At 38.2% G+C, this 20,185-nt stretch overlaps 1 protein-coding gene across 3 annotated transcripts; it reads left to right on the forward strand.

The window, feature by feature from the left end:
* The first annotated feature begins 283 nt into the window (after positions 1 to 283).
* Positions 284 to 19,663, forward strand: lnpk (lunapark, ER junction formation factor). 3 transcript variants are annotated; one of them, XM_016680657.1, is made up of 15 exons: positions 284 to 572; positions 1,657 to 1,734; positions 2,808 to 2,849; positions 3,037 to 3,087; positions 3,168 to 3,304; positions 3,504 to 3,562; positions 6,562 to 6,602; positions 6,798 to 6,881; positions 6,970 to 7,021; positions 9,845 to 9,946; positions 10,356 to 10,448; positions 10,668 to 10,773; positions 12,434 to 12,504; positions 12,591 to 12,761; positions 17,426 to 19,663. In XM_016680657.1, the coding sequence occupies exons 2-15, from the start codon at positions 1,708 to 1,710 to the stop codon at positions 17,578 to 17,580; spliced, it is 1,191 nt and encodes a 396-aa protein (XP_016536143.1). In that variant the 5' UTR covers positions 284 to 572; positions 1,657 to 1,707; the 3' UTR covers positions 17,581 to 19,663. The 3 variants fall into 3 exon arrangements, with proteins under 3 accessions (XP_016536143.1, XP_016536145.1, XP_016536144.1); XM_016680659.1 differs by having other exon boundaries at positions 9,848 to 9,946; XM_016680658.1 differs by lacking the exon at positions 284 to 572 and adding an exon at positions 579 to 701.
* Positions 19,664 to 20,185: the final 522 nt, after the last annotated feature.

The following is a 20,185-nucleotide window of genomic DNA, read 5'->3' on the forward strand; positions in this document are numbered from 1 at the left end:
CTAAATCTGAAGGCAAAAGTATAGTTTGGAGAGAAAGCAAGAAGATATGGAAAATTAGGTGGGATAATGAAATAAACGGAAGGCATTTATATAGGATACAAAATACAGTTGATGTAGTAAGGATCAGAGAAATAAACAGGAGGGAGGAGATAATTATAAATAGAATTTTTTTAAATGGAACTCTTTTTAAGATGGAGAAACATTTTATGTAGTTGGTGTGATACTGTAGAAACGATAGAACATGTTTTTATTAGTTGTAGGAAATATGTAAATCAAAGATTGCTAAAAACGGAATTAGGTTTTAATAGGGAATTGAAATTTGAGAATGTGGTTGATCAGTTAAGTACTGAGGGGGGAAATAAGATATTTCGTTTTTAAAAAAATACTGGTCTCATTAGAAGAATTTGAGGTATATATATTAGGATCCAACAGATGGCAGTAGTGCAACAATTATGGATGCAAGCTCCCGTTAAAATCTAAAGAAGAAGAAGAAGAAGAAAGAAGAAGAAGGTTATGTGGCGATATTTCGCCTGTTTGAGAAAACGGAAATAAACCCTTCCACAAGGCTGAAGGTAAGTATGGCTCAGAAAGACCTGATAAAATGGCTAAGTGTTGTGTTGTGGCGGCGTTAGCATTCTGTTGGTTTAGCTAACCTACACCATTGACTCTTCTGTTATGATTTTGTTTCTCTCCTGCTGCAGGTGAAGTACCAATCACCAATATGCCTGCGAAAAGTGTTCCGTTACCATTATTACATTGTATTTTATGCGTAAAATGAAGAAACTACTGCTGCATTATGAATATCACGTTTATTTCCCCTTGGCTGTTTTTGGAATCGTCTTGGAAGTCAAAGAGAGCAAATTAGTACAAGACACATTTAGGTCACGATGAATGAATATGTTTGGCTTATTTATTAGAATACATCTCAGGGTGTGTGGGGTTGTGTAGTAAACACTTTATGGTTCTAGTCCTGATGAAGCACATTATGTAGAACTTTTTCCTCAAGACTGACGGAAATAATTTTAGAATCGCTTAAACCTCAGTACGTCTGATATTGTAGATGGAGTTTAAAATTAGCAAAGGCTGCAATGAGATTCTCAAAGTAAAACATAAAATATCTACGTAACACATAGATGATCAAAGGTGGAGCAATTTTAGCCATTTACTTAATATTTTAATTTCAATACGAAGATGGAAAACATGGAATAAATACTCACTGAATTTACTTGTAGTTTCCCAGTACTGATTTGGGAATATTATACAGTTATGTAGTATAACAAACTGATATTTTCTGGTTAATTATTGAGGCTATTTTCACCTGTAGACCCTGCAGTTGGTTGCTTGGCCGTTCTGCTCTTTGAAATCATGTAATGCCTGTCTTTGTAAACACTTCCAGACGTCCAAATGTGTCTTTATGATAGCACCCATACTCTGCTGTATGTTTGTCCAGGCCGTGTGTGTTGTATTTTCAAAACCTTGTAAAAGTAACTTTAGGCAGTGGTTAAATACAGTAAGTCCTAAGGGAGGCTTCCTTAATCTTGGCGTCATGGAAGCTTACATGTGCAGTTTACCATTAGTTAAATAAAATGCTACCATTGTAAAGATTGTGTTTTTTCCCTTTAAGAGCATAAAACTTGAAACCTTTCTGTTTTTCAGTGAACCTGAAACGTTAGTGAACCAGAGGAGACCTCTGTCTCTGTCACAGTTATGGGGGCGTTAATATCTCGATGGAAGGTATGTAAACCTTTAAAAAAACGTTATTCTAACTTGGAAGATTGGATTTCTCTGAACATAAACATCTTGTACCACTAAGAAGATGACAGCTGTGTCTCAGCAATATCATCATATAACTGACAGTTATGATGATGATATAACTGTATCATGATATATCATGTATCATCATTGCCACATTGGAGGTAGTGGTAATGATTTGTTCATTCATCTATGTGGTTACCATCCGTCTTGGCCAAGACCCAAGGCTTCCTTGGCTTCTGATTGTTTCTATGTTCAATCCTCCACTTGACTTATTCATACCTCAGTAGAATAGTAGTTGTGTTTAAGGGAGTGGTCACTGTAGATCAGGGATTGACTAATAAATGGTAAATGGCATGTACTTGTATTGTGTTTTATCAAATTCAGAGGATCCCAAAGTGCTTTAGATTACATTCAGTCATTCACACATTCACATGCTGACATTGGCAAGCTATTGGATTGTCCTGATTACAGGACGAACACCTACCACCATTGCCACTGTTGCCTCAATAACATAACACAAAGTCAAAATGACTTTATATTGGCATTAGACAATGTGTTCGCATCCATCTGAATAATATGTAGTTGTGACCCTGCTCAGGAGTGTTTATTGTAATGGATCCTGTATTTGCCTTTGAAAGTTAAGTTTTATACTTGAATTTCTTGGCAATGTTGAGAGGTTTTATTTTGACTTTTTGCATTATTTAGCCTCTTCAGAGCCTTCATATGTTATCAGTCTGTTAAAGATAGCATCACTGATAGCAGTACAATTTGCACAATGCCTGTTTTGTTTAGTTTTCTTCTTGGAAAAAGTTATTAAAAACAAGTTTTTGTCTAAATTAAGGTGAATTCATAGTTCCTTTTTCCACATAATGTAACCCGTAAAAAAATAATTATAATGTGATCGGTATCGGTGATTGGCCCTCGTGGGTGATCGGAATCGGAATTGGCAGGAAAAAACCTGATCGGCACGCCTCTAATTTGCTTTATTTAAATGTTACTGAAAGACTCATAAACAAATGAATTAATGAAGCTGGCATTTATTCTCATTCCAGACCAAACAAACTACAGTTGAGGAGCTGGAGAAGTTGGAGAAGGTACTGATGAAATAGTTCTATTGGACTCAGTAAAAGTGCGTTTGTGATTAATTCTGGATTGTCTAGAACTTAACACAAGCTTCAGATTCTACTCAGCATTCAATTTGGCTAACATAACCTCTAGAAAATTTATCTTGTATTATTTTCCACCAAATTAAGTTTCTAATATATATATTTTTTTCTATAGGAGATTAAGAAGTTGGAGGAGTTCAGAGGCAAAAATCAGCGATTACAAAAAGTAAAGTCAGAAAACCATCAAACATGAGTAACCCTTTGTTTGTTCTTTGACCTGAATGATGTGCTTTTATCTGTCTGCAGCTCTGGGTCGGTCGCTTGCTTCTTTACTCGTCTGTCCTTTACCTGTTCACTTCTTTCACTGTTTACTGTCTCTACCTACCTGATGAATGGCTACAGAGACTAGCCATGGCCCTGCCTTTCTTTATATACCCCATACTGTGAGTCTTGTTTTTCATTACCAATCTAAACAGTCTTTTAAATATTACTGTGTCCAGTTGGTATTTTAGATTTCTCCTATACTGCGTTTTCTGAATTGATTTGATTGTGCTTTATGAATTTATGAATTTAGCTTTAAGAATTTAGCAAGGCAATAAAAACACCAACCTCTGTCTTAATGTCTTTTTCCATCTTTTCCAGTGTGTGGTTCATCAGGAAGCTGCTGCTTTTCCTGTTTTCCAAACTTACTGAGAGAAACAGTAAGTTCTCAGTCAGTTTTCTGAGGTTCCTTTCCTTCATAGTTTTTTTTTTTTTTTTTGTATAAATCAGTACAGGGTTTCCCCCAGAAAACTTGCTAAGCCCAGTGGTCGAGGCGTCGAGGCGGTCCACCGTGTTTTTGTATTAAAAGATGTTAAGTTGTCAGAAAATATTAAAGTTATATGTTACACAGTGCTATTTAATGCTATTTAAACCTGCAATGCTATTTAAACCTGCAACTAGTCTAAAAACAACAAATTTGCACTTCTGTTTAATCCAAATTAAGTCAGCAGCTCCGTCAGGCCCCCAAGAGCTTCAGGGGCCCCATAAACACTAATATTTTAACACAGACCACAGATACATGAAAGTAACATTTGTTTATTGAGATGATCAATGCTGTTAAACTTGATTCAATTTCAGCATACATAAATTAAAAGATTTTAAATTGTTTAACATTTAAATGCAAGAATTTAAGGAGCTGGCAAGTTTACTTTGTAAAACTTCAAAGAACAATATTCATAGTTAGATTGTTTTGTTACCATAGCAACAATCTGATGCTGAGAGTTTAATCTTTGAATTTAAAAATACAAATTAGTAAACTGCTATTATGACTCATTGCTTTTTAGGCTGGCCAATTAAACTACTCCATTCTCCCATAATTCACTAAATCTAACACAGAAGCTGTTAGAGGTGCTGATGATTTTAGCAGCTGGAGGGGCCCCCAAGTCAAAGTCTGTGCAAGGCCTCATGCAGCCTTGGACCGGCCCTGCACAATGAGTAAATCCGCTGCACTGCGCAGAGATGCGCAACAAACGGGAGATTTGGCTTTAGTAGTTGCTCCATTTCGTGTCTGTTGAGTTTTTAATCGTCACAGAAAATATTCTGGTTGGTAGAATTTATGGGACGAGTTTCTCAGATCTCCTGCGGCCACGCGCATTAACTCCAAGTAGACAACGCATTTGATATGGTTTGATGCATCGTGTAACCGGAAAAATAATACTAAAAATAATAATCAAATTATATAAAATCAGCGTGATGCGTGACTCCGAGGAGAGCGTTAAAGCTCCTCACCGGGCTGAACCTGCATGATCAGGTTAGCGCTGCTCGTTATCCACAAACGCTCCGGCCAACCAGGACCACAGACATGAACTCTACAGGGAAGACGGACATAGAGCCACACGCTGGGCAGCGTGTTGAGATGGAAACGCCGCATATAATTGTTCGTTCACAAAGATAAATCTTTCTCGCCGCTCCACAACGCGCCTCTGAATTCGCTACAAGTTATTCCTGCGGTTCACATTGAGCTGCGCCACCAGAGCTAACGCGGCGGGTTTTAAACTCTTTACCTAGAGATTATGATCCAAAGGATCATAATTCCTCACAGTAGGTTGATGTAAATATCCATACAGGTCAGCCTGAGTCCAGTTTGAGTGAAAGGAGGCGTGCGCGATCCCGCTGAGGTAAAGCAGCGGCAGCGTGAGGCAAAGCGCAAGAAGCGCCAGCTGTGTGATTGGTCCGCGCTGTCTGGTTTTAAATGCATAAACTATAAACCTATCTATTATAAACCTATCCTTAAGGATAAATCTGCTCTGCTAGTAAAATGCTAAGAGCAAAAGAGACGCTTTCAGCCCGACTTTAAAAAAAAAAGCGATTTTTTTATTTTATTTTATTTTTTTATTTTCCTTGAAACGTAAACAAGCAACGCTTAGCCTGGCGGCGAGGCTAGTAAAGCATGGCGGGCTGCCAGGCTTATAATACACTGGGGGAAACCCTGCAGTAGCTGCATTTCCATTGACAATATAATTGGGTAATTTCACATTTTGAAAATAAATAGGCTTAATAAAAACACATCAATTTAAAAAACAACTTGTTTGATGAAAAGTTTTGGTAAATAGAATGAGATGTTTTTTTGGCTGTATTGAAATTGGTTTGTTTAGCAAAACAGCAATAGAAACACTTTATTTGCATCACACTAGTCACTTGATCAATAACTTGATGTTGCCACTAAGGGTGCACCAATTTCTTGGCCAGCCGATTATCTGCATTTTGGCCTACCAGGTCATGTCTGCATGTTTACAGTTAACAATAGTTACCCCACTGTTGCCAACTCAGCAGCTTTCTTGCTATGTTGAGCAATATTTCAGATGAAAAAAATAGCTTTTTAAAGGATTGGTAATCGGTGATTACAACAGGAAGTTGTTTAACGATGGTGACACAGCATGTTTTTAAATGACTTTGCATGAACAAACTTATTCAAGTGTGATTTTAAATAATTATTTAATGGAAACATTGCAAGTAATTTTTCAATAGTTTCAAATGTAGACAAAGTTTTGTGCACATTTGTAATGAAAACGCAGCTAGTGACGTAATATATTGTTTGCCTTGTTTTGTGTACAGTGGGGGAAAATAAGTATTCGATACGCTGCTAGTGTTTCATGTTTCCTCACCTCCAAAGAATGGAGAGTTCTGTTGTTTTCATTGTAGGTACACCTCAACTGTGAGAGAGATTTAAAAATAATCCAGAGCATGACATCATCTGGTTTTTAAGTAATTTGCATTTTATTGCATGAAATCTGTATTTCACACAATGTGATTTTCTGGATTTTTTTTAAGCTACTGTGTAAGTTGACAAAAATTCTAAACCTCTCCATTCTATGTAGTTAGGGAAAGTATTACTTATTTTCTCCACTTCATATTGATGTAATTATTAATAGTTTAATCATTGATTCATTTGTGACTTAGATGTACTATGATTAGTCAGTTTCATATTAAAGAGTGAAAGCAGCTTCTGGGAATAAATATTTTTAGACACTTAGACTTTTGCTAGTTTTGTGACTGATATATTTTCATTAATGAGGCTGATTTGGATTTAACTTAATTCTGATTCTGTCCATCCATCGTGTGTAAACGTCAGTGGGACATTCACAGCCATTTCACTAAACATGGCAGATGTTCAGTCAGTGTTACAAACTTAACTGAAATTACTCGTTTTTTTTTTTAGATGATAAACTTGAAGATCTGAAAGCTTCCAGGAAAAAAATTGTAAGTTGTGTATGCTTCACGTTGATTAATGACATGATATTTTAATCATTGTTTTCAGTGAGAGTTGCCACGCCAATAGTTCTAATACTTGGTTGGTTTCATTTATTAAACCTTTTGGTTATTGAAAGCTTTTATTCCGATTGTAATTTGCTTACTGACCTACAACCGAAGTTTCCTCTGGTTTTCTGTGTTCAGCTGGAAGAAGTGATGGAAACAGAGACGTACAAGACTGCCAAACTCATCCTTGAACGCTTTGATCCTGAAGCTAAAAACAGACATGTAAATGAAGCGATCTTGGACTTTTTTTACATGATCTATCTACCGTCTGCCATGTTTTTGTTTGTATTTGACTTGTGTTTTGTTGTAGGGACTGGAGTCGACACCAGTGGGTCCTCAGCTAACTCCCAGACCTGGTCAAGGTACGCTAGTCAGCGCTACGCTGTTGGCCGTTTGTGGAAGAATGAGCTAGTTAATTATGCTAATTTATTATAGCTAGAACTGGTTGGTTTTAGCTAGCTGTAGCTATAGCTAGAACGAGCGAGAACTAGTTCCAACCAGTTCTAGCTATAATAAATTAGCATAATAACTTAGAATATCATTAAAGACAATTATAAAAGTGAAACTGATATATTCTATAGATGCATTTCACGCAGGATATTGTGTTTTAAACATTATCTATTACTTTTGATGATTCTGGCTTATCGCTCATAGGGAGAGGAATTTTGTGTCTTTTCAGATCCCAAACGGCTCTTAATTTATTATTACCTGCAGACTCAGGTTAACATTACTTGGCAAACAGAAATGTTTTATACAGTACAGACCAAAAGTTTGGACACACCTTCAATGAGTTCAATGAGTTTCATGACTATTGACATTGTAGATTCACACTGAAGGCATCAAAACTATGAATTAACACATGTGGAAATATATACTAAACAAAAAAGTGTGAAACAACTAAAAATACGCCTTATATTCTAGTTTCTTCAAAGTAGCCACCTTTTGCTGTAATTACTGCTTTGCACACACTCTGCATTCTCTTGATGAGTTTCAAGAGGTTGTCACCTGAAATGGTTTTCATTTCACAGCTGTGCCCTGTCAGGTTAATAAGTGGGATTTCTTGCCTTATAAATGGGGTTGGGACCATCAGTTGTGTTGTGCAGAAGTCAGGTTGATACACAGTTGACAGTCCTACTGAATAGAGTGTTAGAATTTGTATTATGGCAAGACAAAAGCAGCTAAGTAAAGAAAAACGAGTGGCCATCATTACTTTAAGAAATTAAGGTCAGTCAGTCCGAACAATTGGGAAAACTTTGAAAGTGTCCCCAAGTGCAGTCGCAAAAACCATCAGGCGCTACAAAGAAATTGGCTCACATGAGGACCGCCCCAGGAAAGGAAGACCAGGAGTCACCTCTGCTGCAGAGGACAAGTTCATCCGAGTCACCAGCCTCAGAAATCGCAGGTTAACAGCAGCTCAGATTAGAGACCAGGTCAAAGCCACACAGAGTTCTAGCAGCAGACACATCTCTGCAACAGCTGTTAAGAGGAGACTGTGTGAATCAGGCTTTCATGGTAGAACAGCTGCTAGGAAACCACTGCTAAGGACAGGCAACAAGCAGAAGAGACTTGTTTGGGCTAAAGAACACAAACAAGTGTTCTTTAGCCCACTTGTTTGTGGGCTAACAAGTGGGCTAGGGTTAGGGCTAGGGTAACCCTAGCCCACCAGTGGAAATCTGTGCTTTGGTCTGATGAGTCCAAATTTGTGATCTTTGGTTCCAACCACCGTGTCTTTGTGCGACGCAGAAAACGTGAACGGATGGACTCTACATGCCTGGTTCCCACCTTGAAGCATGGAGGAGGAGGTGTGATGGTGTGGGGGTGCTTTACTGGTGACACTGTTGGGGATTTATTCAAAATTGAAGGCATACTGAACCAGCATGGCTACCACAGCATCTTGCAGCGGCATGCTATTCCATCCAGTTTGTGTTTAGTTGGACCATCATTTATTTTTCAACAGTACAATGACCCCAAACACACCTCCAGGCTGGTTAAGGGCTATTTGACCAAGAAGGAGAGTGATGGGGTGCTGCGCCAGATGACCTGGCCTCCACAGTCACCTGACCTGAACCCAATGGAGATGGTTTGGGGTGAGCTGGACCGCAGAGTGAAGGCAAAAGGCTCAACGAGTGCTAAGCATCTCTGGGAACTCCTTCAAGACTGTTGGAAGACCATTTCAGGTGACGACCTCTTGAAACTCATCAAGAGAATGCCAAGAGTGTGCGAAGCAGTAATCAAAGCAAAAGGTGGCTACTTTGAAGAACCTAGAATATGAGGTGTATTTTCAGTTGTTTCACACATTTTTGTTAAGTATATAATTCCACATGTGTTAATTCATGCATTCAGTGTGAATCCACAATTTTCATAGTCATGAAAATGAAGAAAACTCTTTGAATGAAAAGGTGTGTCCAAACCTTTGGTCTGTACTGTATGTTAAAACATTCAACGTTTTCTTTTGCATTCATTGTTTCCTATATGAGAAGCCTTATACTTAAGTGCATGTATTTGTTCCGTTACAAAAAATTCTTTCTTTTGTATAATATCTTAGTCAAACTTTTAACTTTTAACAAAAACAAACAAATAAAACACTTTGGTTTTATGGATCAAGAACTAAACGAAGCATCAGTTTTTCCAGAGTTAGAGCTGGTCTGGACTTGTGGAGAAAAAAATCTTGTGACGCTGTCTGTTGTTCAGGAGAAACTTAACTAAGGGAATGGGACTGTTTTGGCTTGTGACCTGGATTCGTCTTCTTGAAGCACTGAGTCCTGCTGCAGTCCTCACCTTGTGGATCTTCTGGGATAGGATACTCTGAACACACACCTTCTTTAGTGTTGAACTTTTCTTCTTGTGCAGGATGTCAAGTCAGAACTCTTCCACATAGTTGTGCTGGTCATTCCAAGGCGGCCATAATTTTTCTGGAACCAAAATCTTTTATTGGTTTTGTGTGATGTTTGCATTATGTAACTGAATTTTTTTACACTCTACATCAGCTGTAAGCCACAATTGTGAAATGAACAGAAATATTTCCTTGAAAAGCATCACTCTGTGTGTTATAGATCTACATTCTGAGAATTGCTCTTTGAAATGTGGATTAAAGTTTATTTCAGTGACATAATTATTCAGATAACCTGGATTCCTGAATTGTGTGATTAGATCAGCAAAGAAACTGCAAAGTTGTGCCTTTTCAGCAGAAATTCGTCAAAGGGGTGCAGGTATGAGACCGATGGGCTCCTCGGATCTCATGGGAACACCTCTCTCTCCAGGAACACGGCCTCAGATGGGACCAGTGGGTAAGGTGACATGTTCCTATGTTGTTTGCTTATAAACCATCTGTGACATTACCATAGCATTCATCTAGTGTATACTATAGCTCAGTAGGACGATCCACATATTGCTGCAGCATGGCCAGGTGCCTCGCCTAGGTCTGGAAGATCAGAATCGTGGACTGAGTCTGCTGAAATTCTTGATGCTGCTACCTTAGCTACTAATCATGTCAGATTTATGTTGCTGTCTATGAGAATTTGTATCTCTCACCAACATCACACCCTGAAAGTTCTAGGAATTACAGATCAAATAAGAAAAGTTAAGTCAAGGGGTACTGGATATGAACAAGTTTAGCTTCTTGTAACTGAGTTCTTTTACATTTTGAGTGTCTTTTCTCAGCTTTTACTTTTCCATCAGATCTTGTTTCTCTGTCAGCTCCAGGAGGACCTCCAGAGAAATCCACCCCCAGCACTTCTATGCTCCAAGGAGGTGTGGAGAGGACACCCTGCACCCCAATTAGAGGTGTAGGTAGGTTCCAGTGAGCTGAAGAATATTGCATCTGCAGGACCTTCAGATACAAGTTTCACTTTCTGAAGCCAAATTGACCAAAAATGTAGAACATTTTGTTGTTGTTTTTTTTATTATTTTTTAAGATGTATGTGTTCTGTATCATTAATTTACATATAAAAGTTGTATGTTTTGATTTTTCTGTAATTATTTCCATGCATTTGGTCTGTTTGGTTGCAGGCATGTACTCCCCTGGTCCTCCATTACCAAGACCTATTCTGCCCAGAGAAAGAGGAACAGTTGACCGAGTCATCGAGTATCTGGTGGGAGACGGACCAGAGAAAAGGTAGAAGTTTGTACTTGTACTCACCAACATAAACTACTTATTAAGCTCCACCATTTCTGTCTTAATCAAATTCAAAGTGGAAAGTCATATAGAAATCCTACAAAAAAACAAGCTGTTTTCTTGTGAAAACATAGGAGATAAGAGACTGTTTTAAAAACTCAGAGCTTATTTGAAATGGTTGCAGTCCTAGGCTACATTCACACAGCAGGTGCTAATTCTCAATTCCCATGGACCTTACCACAGGGGCCGCGTTACATTGGCTAATGCCCATTTCACGTCACAGCGTAGCTACCACGTGCGTGACCGTCTCACAAACACAAGCCACAGTAGTAAACACATGCTAATGTACATTGTGGACTAGCAGACCGGCAGAAAGTTTTTGCGTCAGGACTCAAAAGAGAATGGTTCTCCACTGTCAGTGGGGAATCTGTACAGGCGATGTCAGGTATCCTGATCGTATTTGTGGAACTAAAATTCACAGATTTCCAAAATCTGAAACGGAATGCCTAGCTTGGATCAAAGCTTGTGCACGACCGCATTTGCAGCTCAACCGTCGTAAGATCAATAAAAACAAAGAAGTGTGTGCTGGTGTGAGTATTATTGCTTTGCTTTCTTTGTGTTTAGTGAATGAAAAAAGAAAGTCAATAATTAATACATCCATTATGAAAACCTTTTTGCTAAGTACAGCATAATCGCAGTACCGATACAACTTCTACACCTTGAAGCCTGTCTGTTACACAGTCTTACGTTAGCTGAACAGATCAATATGCAATGTGTACCGTATCTGACATGCATTAAAGATTTTATTTTACCTGAAAAGGCTTTTTACTAAATTATAATCGTGTTAGCCACGCTAGCATCGAGTACCGAGTATCAGGCCTAGGCACACTCAAACATGTGCCAACAACAGAAATCACTGATTTCAAAAGTAACCATCAAAACCACGAATGCCGACTTACCCAGCCTTGCAAGAACAATAGGCATCAGTGATCTTGTCCACAGCTATATTTATGCTGAGGGTGTGAGGATCTGCTGTTTTCCTCATCGACCGGTAGCATTTAGCTGCATTTAGCATGTTGGAGGCATCGCGTGGCTCAAACATCTTGATTTCGTCCAAAAAAGATGACATGAACTTGTTGGTTCCCCTGTCCATTGTCGTGGCTGATATTTTTTGAAAATCCGGCAGAAATGCTACACTAATTGACTCAGAAATACTCTGCAGAGAGTCAGTCGAAATGAAAGACGCCATGTTTACACATAGAAACTAAGCTCTGTGAGGCTTTGTTTGTGAGACATGCAGCCACGTGGGATTTTAGGGGGTGTTTCTGGGCGGAGCTTGGTAAGGTCCATTATTTTGCTGAAATCCAATTTTTATTTTATTTTTCATGGTTGCCCATTCTATGGCCGCAGTCTGACTTCTGTGTGAATGGTTGACAACCCCAAAGCGACCTTCATGCACAGAAGAAAACGTTGACTGTTCATGGAAGTAACAATGGATGAAGTCATCTATAGATTGATTTTAAAGCTTATTCACTAATGAGAGCCAACAGTACTGTCACAAAATTATAACGAGACAAAAGAAGCTAACAAAACAAAAGCCTAGGATTTAGCTATGACTTTTTGTGGAGTGTTGACTAAATCATCTGGAACATTGTTGCAGATATGCCCTGATCTGCCAGCAGTGTTTCTCTCATAACGGCATGGCTTTGAAAGAAGAATTTGAATATCTTGGTAAGATCAAAATCACCCACTGAATTGGTTATGTCTCATTTGCGGTTGTTAAATCTCTCTTGCCGTTTTCCGACATCTCCCATCAGCATTCCGCTGCGCATACTGCTACTTCCTGAACCCGGCCAGGAAGACTCGACCTCAGGCTCCTAGACTCCCTGAGTTCAGCTATGAAAGGAGGCTGAGAGTGGATCCGTGCTCTCCTGGACCGTCGCTTTGCTTAGAGACAGACACGGAGGAGACCGCTGCCCCCAGTGGAGGTACCAAGAATGACAGACATTTGAACACAAACAGGAGAAGACAAAGGGGCGACCCGAAGTATGAAAGATGAAAGTTTATGACCCAAACATGGGTCGGATGAATTGAAGACAGCTGTAGGTTTTACCTGAACCCATTCAAGCTTTAGTCCTTTGTTTGCTTTCATCCGTTTTTACTTTCCTTTTGGGTTTAAAAGACACTTTGCATCTATTTAAATTGCTTTTTTTTCTTTCATTTTTACACTGGTCATTATACCATTACTTAAAGCTTCAGCTTTTTACAGGATTGTGTCCTTTCTTTCCTTCCTTATTTTTCTTCGTTCCTTTCCTGTGTCCTTTTCTTCTTGCTTTTTGTCACACTTTCCCATCTTCCTTTCTTCCTAATGTTCTTTCTTCTTTGTCATTCCCTTCTTTCTTTAAGTTTTTTTCTACTTACTTTCTTAGGTAGAATAAAGTAATTTGTCCATATTTTATGTCCCACCTAATTTCCTTCCATTCTTGCTTCCTCACTTTATCCGGTCTTTTTTCTTTCACCTTTTTTCTTTCCTTGTTTCCTAAATTACTTAATAATTCATTCTTTCTTTTCCTTCCTTTTGGTGTTTTACCTTACTTCCTTCTTTTGTTGTTGTTTCTGTAATCCTACTTTACATTCGTGTACTATTTATTGTTCTTTATTCTGTTCTCTTTACAACAGAGAAAGAAAGTTGTTTGAGGGGGGAGGACTCAAACTGGAAAACTAAGTTTATGTTGAAGCCTTTAGCAAATAATCAAACTTTACCAAAACAATACAATAAAAGAAAGCTTATTAAAATGCTAAAGCCACAAAATAATCCTCCAATTTAAAAATAGACTTCTTTGTCAGTAGTTGGTGTGTTGCCAGCTACCACCCTCGAGTGGTAGCTGGCATGTATTACAAACTGATATAAGCTTTTTGATGTTCTGATTTAGCGGTTCTAAATATGGGTGGTACCGCCCCCAGGGGGCATTCAGAGGACAGCAGGGGGCGCTGGTGGAAATTTTTACAAAAGGGGGGCGCTGAGATTCCTTTGGGGGGCGTTTGGTCAAAGGCAAACTTTACACCTTCTATGCACAACAATACCAGTTTAGACTTTGAGCAACTTGGTAAAACTGTATTGTGTAACATTACAAACATGCCTGGCTGCAACTGTATCGATGGCAACTCTCCTATTTAGGCCCGAGCAGCGATGCGCTGGTGAAGGCCTATTGTAATCGCAAGATTTCTTGATTTTTTTTTTTTTTTCGTCACTTTGCGCGGCTGCTTGGGGCCTTTAACATATTCAAAAACTCACCAAACTTGACCCAAAATTTTCACCCAACCAAAATATTTGGATTCCAGTGGAATTGCAAGTGGGCGTGGCCAAACTGCTCTACAGCGTCCCCTAACGTGAGTTGGGGGAAACCATAGGTTATAGGGATCTGAAACTCGGTACATAGGTAGATCCCCCCGATTCAAGAAAAAAAGTCTCTTGGAGGTACCCTCTAAAATTCAGAGGCAGACGGCCATTTTGGGTCAAAGGTCTAATTTTGGTCATTTCTCACTTTTACTCATCAATCAATCAATCAATCAATCAAATTTTATTTGTATAGCACATTTCAGCACCTAGGCATTTCAAAGTGCTTTACATAATTAAAATAAAAACAGCATGTAATAAACAGTGGGAAAGAGAAATAAAAACCTGTAGAACTTTAGTTGAGACGCCGTCAACTGGGACTCCAACCCTTTGAACTTAAGTCAAAACACCATTTGACAAGGACTCTAACCTCTTGAAAATAGTGAGAAAGAGAAATAAAAAGAAATTAATAAATATATAAAAATTAAAGTTAAAAACATGGACGACATCAAAACCCATACTCTTACTCTAATTTAGCCATAAGCAGCTCTAAACAGGTGGGTTTTAAGTCGAGATTTAAAGGCACTCAGTGTTTCAGCTGTTTTACAGTTTTCTGGAAGTTTGTTCCAAATCTGTGGTGCATAGAAGCTGAATGCTGCTTCTCCTTGCTTGGTTCTGGTTCTGGGGATGCAGAGCAGACCAGAACCAGAAGATCTGAGGGGTCTAGACGGTTGATACAGCAATAACAGACCTTTAATGTATTGTGGTGCTAAACCGTTTAGTGATTTATAAACTAACAGTATATTTAAGTCTATTTAAAAACTCATGTCGAACTTTAAAGAACTCCTCCTTGAGTTTTCAACCGATCAGCTTCATTCTTGGTCAGAATGCAGTAAAGGCATGGGGCTTTAAAAGTTATCAATAAAATTGACTTTTCGTTTATGTTCAGGGGGCATGGCAGAGTGGCGAACTTGGCGTACTCGGCGAAACAAACGAAACGCTGTAACTTTCTCATAAAAAGCTCAATTGGCACTAAACTTGGTATGAGGGATCCTGGTTGGATGTCTGATGATCCTATGTCATCATAGTCTGACCTCACCTAAGCCCCGCCCCCTCAGAACAGGAAGTGTCTTTTTTAACCTGGAAAGATCCAACTCTGGCTCTCTTGACCTAATCAAGATGATCTTGTGTCAGATGACTGATAACAAGTTGGTCTCACTTGCTTTAAAGCGCCAAGAGTTTTCAGTGGAGGACGTGGCCATGGCAGCTCGGTGAAGTCAGAGGTCACACCGCCATCATATGTTTTGCTCTAGATTCCACATGTTTCAGCCCAGCTGCACCAAACTCACTGAGATCAATCCTTGTCCACCCCACGACAGGAATCCAGTGTAATTGTTGGTGGGCCTGGCCTAATTCCTCCACAGCGCCCCCTAGAATATTTTTAAAAATCAGCGCCAAGCAATGCTTTATCCCAGAATTCTGAAACTTGGTACACATGTGTATCTTGTCAGAACCTACAAGATATAGGTGTGTGTGCGCGAGAGCGTGGCGGTGTTGGAACCTCCGCGGTCGCCAATAGGCCTTCGGTGCGCTTCGCTGCGAGGGCCTCCAACGCTGCTTGCGGCTTTAATCAGTGTTTGTAGCTTCTTGGCGCAGCTCCGCTCCTGCTACTAGTAGCTTCACCGCATCAGTTCAGCGTTACACCGGCTAATGACGGTGCTGTGATTCACTTTGTCTGGTATTTTTGTACATATGTTTTGGCAGTTCTGTTATCATGTCAAAGCAGCAACTTATATTAAAAAGTGTTGTATTTCCGTTTGAAAGCTGCCCGCTTCCATGGAACGACAACAGAAAATCGCTCTTATAAACATGTCATTACTAAAATCACGAAACCCTGACTTTGTATCCCTCTGAAAAATGAACCCATTTAAATAAAGAAATCCCTCCATGGTGATACCTCGATAGAGAGCCTTCATTTTATAGCGGTAACGCCGGAGCTGTAAGTGGTCCGGTATGAAACGGGGGTGATAGAACAACACAGCACTTTTAAATGTCAATAATCAGAATGCAGAAATTGTTTCCATTGCTTTAAAAGGTTTATTGTCAGTCTGCCTTTTCCCCATCGATACGTTTACCGACCGCCCTGGACTTTAGGGGGTTAAAAAAAAAAAAGAACAAGAGACGACGCGCACATTGCACAAAACTCTGAAACAGGAGAAGCTGGACATAAAACAGAGTGACAAACTAGATGTGAATTATGGCATAAAAACAGAGAATCCGACACTGAACTGTGAAAAATCAACATGATGTGAAACATGATGATTAGGAGGCGCAGCAGGTGATGAGTGAAGATTAATGATGGTCAATAAATGATCAAATAAATCTAGCAACAGGAAAGAGACTAAAGTGGACATGGCAATAAACCAGAAGAGGATAATAATCAAAGGAAACTAAATGGAAATGAATGAAGAACAAAATGTAAAAATAAACTAAGAAACTAAAGTAAATACAGAGGAATAAACGGGTATGGCAAGACCTTTAGAGCAATAATTAATACAGAGACTGTATGGCAAGAATAAAAAGACACTATTTCCAGATAAAAGGTAAAATAATATTGATGAAGTGTCATGGGTTTGTTGAGACCACATCTGATACTGAGAATAAATATCTTACAGACCATAACAGTAAATAACTTATCACTTATTTATGTTTTTAGTTAGATTTGATATATTTATTTCTTCACTATTATTTTTCATGTCAGTGTTAATGTCATGAGGCTGACGACTCCATGACACTTTCAAGTTGACTCATTAGGATTTGATTAAGAACCAGATTTGTTCTTCGTCATTTCTGTCCAGTAAAACTATTAATCTATAATCAATAGACAGGTCTATATAAAGATATAATCCATGTTTCTGTCTCATATTTGTATGGCATTAAAAGGACCTGGAACTTTTGTTTTTCCACTGAAAAACAAAAGTGGGGGACGGTGAGGGACCTGGATAAAGGCTAGGGGGCGCTGGACCGAAAAAGGTTGAGAAACACTGTTCTAATTAAAGTTTTCCAAACCTTTTTTACTTTTTTCAGTACCAACAACATTTTGGTGTTTGATTTGTGAATCTTATTTTATGAAAATATTAATTATGGAACAACTCCTATGTCTTCATTTATCAAATGTGTAAAAGTGGTTTGGGTACACTCTTCATCACTTCCTGTTCACCTTTTGCCAACAGGAAACAAAAAAAAACATTCTCATGATGACTAACAGGAAAACAATTAGTTTGTTTCATCTTACTCAGTACATCTTCTCCACAGCTGAGGAAGACCTGGGTCTGGATGACAGGGACTCTGAGGAAGAGAAGGAGAACGTACCGGAGGAGAATCGGCAGGAGGAGAAGGATGATGAAGCAATTAAAGAAGAGGAGAAGGAACTAGACCAGAGCCAGAATGAAGAACATCCGGCAACCTAAAGAGCGTCGAGATGAACCAGATGAAGACCAGCCATGACAGATGGCTTCCATGGCAACACAACACTGAAGAGCATGCTTTGTTCCAACAGGATTGGCTAAAATAACCCGGGTTTGGTGGTAATGTGATTTTGGGTTTACTACATGGGTGGAAGGTGAAGATTCAGGATGATTATTGATCCTGTCAGTGATGCTTTCTGGGAAATCAAACCTTCGTCTTTCATTTAGGATATTTGAAGATTTCCACAATAAAATCATTTTAGGTTTAAAGTTGTAGAATACTGAAGAGTATTCTCTTCTGGTTCTGACCCATAAGTTTTAACGATCCACACAGGATTTGATCTCAAACCTGTTGTGATGCAGTTTATCACAACTCATTTAGTCTATTTAATGAAACTTTTAGGTTTAGTGAACTGCAGTGACTCCGTGTGGAAAGTTAAGGCCATTAACATTAATACATCCACTATTTAGGATTATGTTTAAGACAAATGGATGCCTTTGATTTAATTCTGCTGAAATAACTTATTTTCTACATTATTTCATAATAAAATTAGCTATAGAATATTTTTTAAATGTTTCTCAACTTGGTTTAGGAGGGAACTTTTAGGATCCTCTTACTTCACCGTGAGGGTCAAATGAATTTTATTATTGTTTTCGAGTCAACCTAAACATATTTTTTTATTTTATAGATATATCTTGGAAATTAGAACATTGTCAGGAAACTGGACGTTCATTTCAGAGACTTAAATTCTTATGGATTCATTAAACGTGGAGAGAAATTTTTCAACCATTGTAATTTTTTATGATAAAAACTCTTAAGTGCAGTGTCTCAAAGAGTTAGAATATCACATAAGATCAATTTAAAAAATATTTAAACAGGAATATCCGGATTCTGAAAAGTTCCCCTAAGGTCCCACCAGCTTTTCGATCTTGACTTTGACTGGACTGTTGGACCACAATGCCTCTCTTCTGTTTCATACTGCTGTGTTTTGTTGTGTTGACCCAGTTCTGGCCCTGTTCAGACTGGTTGTCTTGCGTCTGAGTCCAAAACCCTTCGATATGAAGATGAGCTCCAAAATGAATCTATTTCCTCTAACAATTCTAAGGTAATTGCTGATTTCTCTCCTCATTGGCCTTGACACAAACCTCCGTTCAAGAGCAGAAAACACTCAAAATCCATATTCTTAAAGCAATTCTCCCATTAATAATCAGTTAATCAATTAGGACGTCATGGCTAATTGACGTCCTTTCTCTCTGGCACCTTGTGGAAGCACCAGTTTGTAGTCGAGCTTTTATTTGTCATACAGGTTTTGTTTTTTTTCTTCAGTTTGGCTTCGTTATTCATTTCAGTCTTCAATTCTGTGTTGATGTTTTTTGACTTTTTTTTAACACATTTCTACAGGTGTTTAGAAATTTTAGAAACTTGTAAATTATTTTATGATGTTTTAATACACAAAACTGAAAGAGGGTGTACTGTGATTGTACATATTTAGAGAAAGTTGTTGGATTTTAGTTCAGAAACTCCGTAAAGGTGGCATTTTATGAGCTGTGGTAATGAAATCGAACCTTTGTGCTTGCAGAACTTTCATTCATATTTATGTTCATTCAGAGGACAATTTGCCAAATGTTTTGTTTTTCTGTATTGTGTTAATTTATTTGTGTTATATTTTTGTTTATATTTCCAGTCTGCGTTTACTGTGCTGGTCCTAACCGTTTCAAAGAGCAGCTTGCCATTGTGACTGTTTACTGCTGTTTTTAAACCCAAACCTCCCGTTTACCATTTGTTACAGTTTACAGTTTAACTTCATCATTCGAATGTTTCTAAGAGACTACTTCATGAATTTTAGCTTCGCTATTTGCAGAAAGTCATTGTTACTTCATTGATTTTTTTTTAAAACCTGAATAGGGATTTCTGAAAACTTTGCAATATTCCTTCATTTTACATACCCTTGCTGATTGATAAGTGATTCCCTGAATGCTCCCATTAGGAAAGAGCTTTTTTAGTAAAATGCATGTTAGCAGGAGAAGCTTTAAATTAAACGCTGTTACTGAGTAAATTATAACTTTAATAAAGCTCTTTGCTGTATATTTCAGTTACTTTTGCTTGGTTAATTTATTGATGCATTTTTTATTGCAAATCCAAAACATTTTCAGCAGAAGAGAAAAAATATGTATATTTTGTCTCCATAGATCCAGTGTTTTTCATCTGTTTTGATTTGGCTAAATGAAACAATTTGCTACATTTTGAATAAATTTGTGGTTAAAACAAAAGAAAAGTGTCAGTGTTACTAATGGCACTACAAAACACAAAATATTAAGTTTGACATTTATTTCCACATCTACATAATGTATGATTCAGAGTACCCTGTTCCAGTGGTTCCTTTGCCTAAGAAAACTTCCAAAATAAAAATTAAAGTTTTTTTTCTTTTTTCTTTATTGAACTAGGTAAACCCCATTGAGATCCAGATCTCATTTACACTAGAAAGAGAAACAAGACAAACTGTATTTCCAGTGAAAGTGCAATGTTAATTTGAGCTGAACTTTTCAGCTGAGAACTGCTGAAGGTAAAGTCTGCAAAAGAAAACTTGGCTGAAACATTAGGGGTAAA

Source organism: Poecilia formosa, unplaced genomic scaffold (assembly GCF_000485575.1).
Source record: "Poecilia formosa unplaced genomic scaffold, Poecilia_formosa-5.1.2 Scaffold251, whole genome shotgun sequence".
Taxonomy (NCBI): Eukaryota; Metazoa; Chordata; class Actinopteri; order Cyprinodontiformes; family Poeciliidae; genus Poecilia; species Poecilia formosa.

Excerpts from the sequence above, each read along its gene's own strand:
- lnpk (XM_016680657.1), top strand. The coding sequence starts at position 1,708 with ATGGGGGCGTTAATATCTCGATGGAAG. Across the intron at positions 3,563-6,561 it reads CAAACTTACTGAGAGAAACA|ATGATAAACTTGAAGATCTG; the intron begins GTAAGTTCTCAG and ends TTTTTTTTTTAG. Across the intron at positions 10,449-10,667 it reads CACCCCAATTAGAGGTGTAG|GCATGTACTCCCCTGGTCCT; the intron begins GTAGGTTCCAGT and ends GTTTGGTTGCAG.